This window comes from Cynoglossus semilaevis, chromosome 11, assembly GCF_000523025.1.
Source record: "Cynoglossus semilaevis isolate Cse_v1.0 chromosome 11, Cse_v1.0, whole genome shotgun sequence".
NCBI lineage: Eukaryota > Metazoa > Chordata > Actinopteri > Pleuronectiformes > Cynoglossidae > Cynoglossus > Cynoglossus semilaevis.
In genome coordinates, this window is record NC_024317.1 from 3552791 (window position 1) to 3556976 (window position 4186).

The window sequence follows — 4186 nt, forward strand, 5'->3', positions numbered from 1 at the left end:
CCATCAGAGGAGCCGTCAGGATTATCGGCAGCATGGCCGCCTCCAGGTCAGACTTCTGTCACCGCAGGTGTTCATGTTACGGTTTTTTGTTGTTTTTTTGCTAGTTTTTCCTCTGTGTCCTGATCATTGTCTCTAAAAAATCAGGTCCAAATCCAAGGAAGCACAGAAGGAGTCGTTGCCTGAGGAGACACTGAGACAGGTACGAGCACTAGTTTAATAAATTAACACATTACTATTAATAATGAATAATATTTATATATAGACACATATATATATATTAACATGTGTATATATTAAAATATATATACATAAATTATTAATAAATAAATGTATATATATTTTATATATAAATATATATATATGTTTGTGTATTTATATATATTTATAGATAAATATTAAATTAATTGACAATACAAAATAACAAAATGAAGTTATCTCATACATATTATAAAATATCTATATATTTTTCCATACAAACTCTGTACTTTTACCAAATATTCTTCCATTCTCTCCAAGTTTTTCAGTTAGAAAATGTTCTCTGCTCAGGTGAATGCTCTGTTGGAGCTGGTGAGGTCGAGCAGCGAGAGCTCGTCTGAGGCTACAGCTCTGTTCTATGACGAACTGGCCAATCTGGTCATGACCTCTGACCTGGACCCAAAGGTTCAGGTGGGTCCCTTATGTTTGGCACATTGTTTTTTCTGTTCTCTGGACTGTAGTCCAGTTCTTGGACTCATAAAAATAAAACTTCTTCTGTCCAACAGGGAATCATTTCAAACAGCGTCATCGACGACTTTCAGAAGGACTTCGTGGTGGACGTTTCCCCTGAAATCAAGGCGTTAGTACAGAGGGAAAAACACAGATCCTTATTGGACTTGACATTTGAGTTCTTATGTGATTAATCCCTGTCTTGTCCTGCACCTCAGTTCGTTCCCTCTGCCGACAAAATTGCTGTACAACCTGGAAGACCTGGAAGAAAACGGCATCGCCATCAACCTGTTGCCTTTACTGAGTAACGACCTTCAGACCAGAGCGGAGCAGCAGGGTCCGACCAAAAAGGCACAGAGGTCAATTCTGCTGTGTTAATTTTAATTATGTTTCACTTTTTACAGAATCAAACAACAACATCTAATTATATTGTCCACTCATTTTTGTCCTTGCAGGAGAGTGTCTCCTCTGTGTTTGTCTCCTTCTTTCCGCCTCCTGAGAGTGTGTGAAAAGCAGGAATCTGGAAGCCTGGAAAACATTGACGGTTTACTTGGTGAGGAGAAAAACAACAACAACAACAACAACAACATGTTGTGCTTTTGGTGCCGCAGCTGTTAAATAATTCCTGTTTGTGTGTGCGTTTGCACCACAGGCTGCCCTCTGGTCATGACCGACATGGACCTGGTGGAGAAAGTGGAGAGTCTGTCAAAAACTGAGAGGGAGTTACTCTGTCACTTACTCTTCTACACCATCAACTGGTTCAGAGAGGTAACTACATGTGATTTCTGAAACGCCTTCCGTGGACAGTGGTTCAGGCAGAATAAAAATAAATAATTCTGTAAAATTAACAGTGATTATTGAGTGACTTGGACAGTTTCATGTGACTGGAGTCATGCTGTGTTTTTCTCGAAGCTGGTGAATGCATTTTGTGGGCAAAAAGACACGGAGCTGAAGATGAGAGTGATGACCCGTCTGCAGAACATCACTTACCTTCAGACGCAATTGGAAAAAGCCTTGGCTGGTGAGTGAATCGCTCAAAAACACCGCCGTTAGGTCTTCATGAACAGATACTTTTTAAACTTATTATAAAGTTAACGTGTTATACAGAGCAGGGGTCACCTGGTAACTCCCCTGTAAGATGCCCCCGGGGTACGTTTTAAAAATAAAACTAGACTACTGTGTAGACCAACACTGTGGTGACCACTGATGAAGATGAAGTCCAAGGTCATTCTTCATTCGTGACATTTTTGGCTAAAACCCCTCTTTACTCCACATGTCTTTCAGGGACCCCCGGGTTTGTTCCACCTGTCGCTAACTTTGATGGAGATGCCACAGACGGGGCAATAATCGCCCCACCTGCTCCTGCAAATAAGACAAAAAAAGGTAACGGCACTCCACAAAAGACACCAGTTTGGTCTTTATGAGGTCAGAAAATATTAATGAGATGTTTGTTTAGGGAATGGTGCGACGAGGAAGAGGAAAGCTCCAGGCAGGAATTCCTCCGACGGCAGCTCTCAGCTGGAAGAAACAACAGAGGTCGATGAAACTCTGCTGGTAAAACCTGGGCTTTCTCTGAGATTTGTACCATTTTTTTTTTCAACCTGACCAAAGCAAATGACTCTTGTGCTTGTGCTCAAGGAGCTGCCGGAGAAGGAGAAGGAAAAAGAGAAGGAGGTTGCACATGGAGTGAGTCTGGTTTCATACAGACAGTTCTTCAGGGAGCTGGATGTGGAGGTGCTGAATGTGCTGCAGTGTGGCCTGCTCAGCTGCTCACTGCTGGACTCTGAGCTGCACACCAATGTAAGAGAAGAATGAAAATATTTTTTTATAAATACTTGAAGAAAATTGATTTTCTAAAATGACAAATAAAACCAAGAATAATTAAGAGTATTAAAATTACTGTATCGTACTGTACATTAGTGACTTTACCGCTGCTGCAGCCATGCATGTGTAATCTAAAGTCTTCTCCAATCATTTTGAATGTCTGAGGTTCAAGAGGAGGTGCAGCTGGGCCCTGCTGAGCTGGTCTTTCTTCTTGAGGACATGCTTCGAAAACTAGAGTTCAGCCTCACCTCTGCCCCGGTCAGAAGAGCTCCGTTCCTTAAGGTACGAATCGCAAAAATGTATCATTTGAAATGTCAGCAAAGCATGAAGGGAACTGGAACTTTTACTGCACCTCTGACGCTGAGTGAAATCTTTTTGTGTTTCAGGGAAAGTCTGATAAAAGCGTGGGCTTCTCTCATCTACAACAGAGAAGCTCCAAGGACATCGCAGCCTTCTGTGTCCAGCTCCTACCTGCCCTGTGTGCACACCTGGAGAACTGTCACAACCATTTCCAGGTCAGATACCCAACGTTCACACACACAGAGAGAAAGAGATTTAAATTCACAACTTGGACTCATTTCCCTAAAATTTCAAACTTACTTCTCTGATGAAAATGTCTGTGTCTGTGATAGTCTCTGAGATTTTGATTATTTATCAACCTGAGTGACACCCAGACTTTAGGATGTTCAGTCAAAGGTTAGGACTCACCCTCCTGTCCCTGTGTTTCCACAGACACTGTCGTCCAGAAACGACGGCGTTGTGGATGGACCGGCCACAGACGTTCAGGAGCAACATCTGATGACGTCCTGTTACCAGCTGCTCCTGCAGGTCCTCAACACCACCTTCAGTTGGTGAGAAGGACCAGCACTTTTAGAAGAAATACCGTTCATCTTGTTGATTCTTTTAGCTTTTTTTTTTCCTCGCAGATTTGTACAATAATAATCCGATTTTCTTTTTCCCAGGTCTGGATTCAGTCTGCCAGGCAATCGAAGTTTATACAGAAAAGGTCTTGGAGTGTTGGCCGAAAGACTCAAAGGACGTTCTGAGCTGAACATGGAGCAGCTTGTGAAGTGGGTTCCAAAAAAAAATTTTTTTTTAAAGGTTGGATGTAACATGCAGAATTGTCTTTGTCAGAGATCTGGTCCGATCAACAATAATCTGATGTTTTATAACTTTATAACAAAAGCTGGAAACGTAGGGGTGGCTCGGTGGTCAAGGAAGCAGCTTTGGGTCTGGAGGGTTTCAGGTTCGAATCCACAATCTGCCATTAAGCTATTAAAGCTGCCCGCTGTAGTTCATAAATATATTTCACTTTCATCTCAAAACAATAACACATAGGGGAGGGTGAAGCTTGCAGCGGCTCGGTACCATTTATGGGTAAAGGCACTGGAACCGGCCAATAAGAAGAGGGCAGTTAAACAAGTGTGTGAAAAAAAACCCAGCTTGGTTCCGTCCGGGGTAAAGACCCATACTTATTTGCATGTAAGTAACAAAATGGTTTCATAGTTCAGTGGTTAACATGCCTGCCTTGCAAGCAAAGAGCAGAGAGTCTTGGGTACGATTCCCAGAGGAACTACCTACACCTAGTGGCCCCTCCCCTTCTTGTAAGTCGCTTTGTATAAAGTGTAAGAGTTGAACTAAATGCCTCCGTCATTGT

General features: G+C 42.3%; 1 protein-coding gene across 1 annotated transcript in view; it reads left to right on the forward strand.

Annotated features, from left to right (window-relative positions):
- The window catches only part of fancd2 (FA complementation group D2), a 9452-nt gene extending 5272 nt beyond the window's left edge, over positions 1-4180 (forward strand). The window contains exons 19-33 of the mRNA XM_025060048.1: positions 8-46; positions 145-199; positions 547-666; positions 762-835; positions 924-1064; positions 1161-1258; positions 1358-1473; positions 1618-1726; positions 1990-2088; positions 2162-2259; positions 2344-2505; positions 2695-2811; positions 2916-3044; positions 3262-3380; positions 3492-4180. Of these exons, the coding sequence (XP_024915816.1) occupies positions 8-46; positions 145-199; positions 547-666; positions 762-835; positions 924-1064; positions 1161-1258; positions 1358-1473; positions 1618-1726; positions 1990-2088; positions 2162-2259; positions 2344-2505; positions 2695-2811; positions 2916-3044; positions 3262-3380; positions 3492-3867 (1852 nt within the window). The 3' untranslated portion in view covers positions 3868-4180. The remainder of the gene's footprint in view (positions 1-7; positions 47-144; positions 200-546; positions 667-761; positions 836-923; positions 1065-1160; positions 1259-1357; positions 1474-1617; positions 1727-1989; positions 2089-2161; positions 2260-2343; positions 2506-2694; positions 2812-2915; positions 3045-3261; positions 3381-3491) is intronic.
- The last annotated feature ends 6 nt before the right edge of the window (positions 4181-4186 follow it).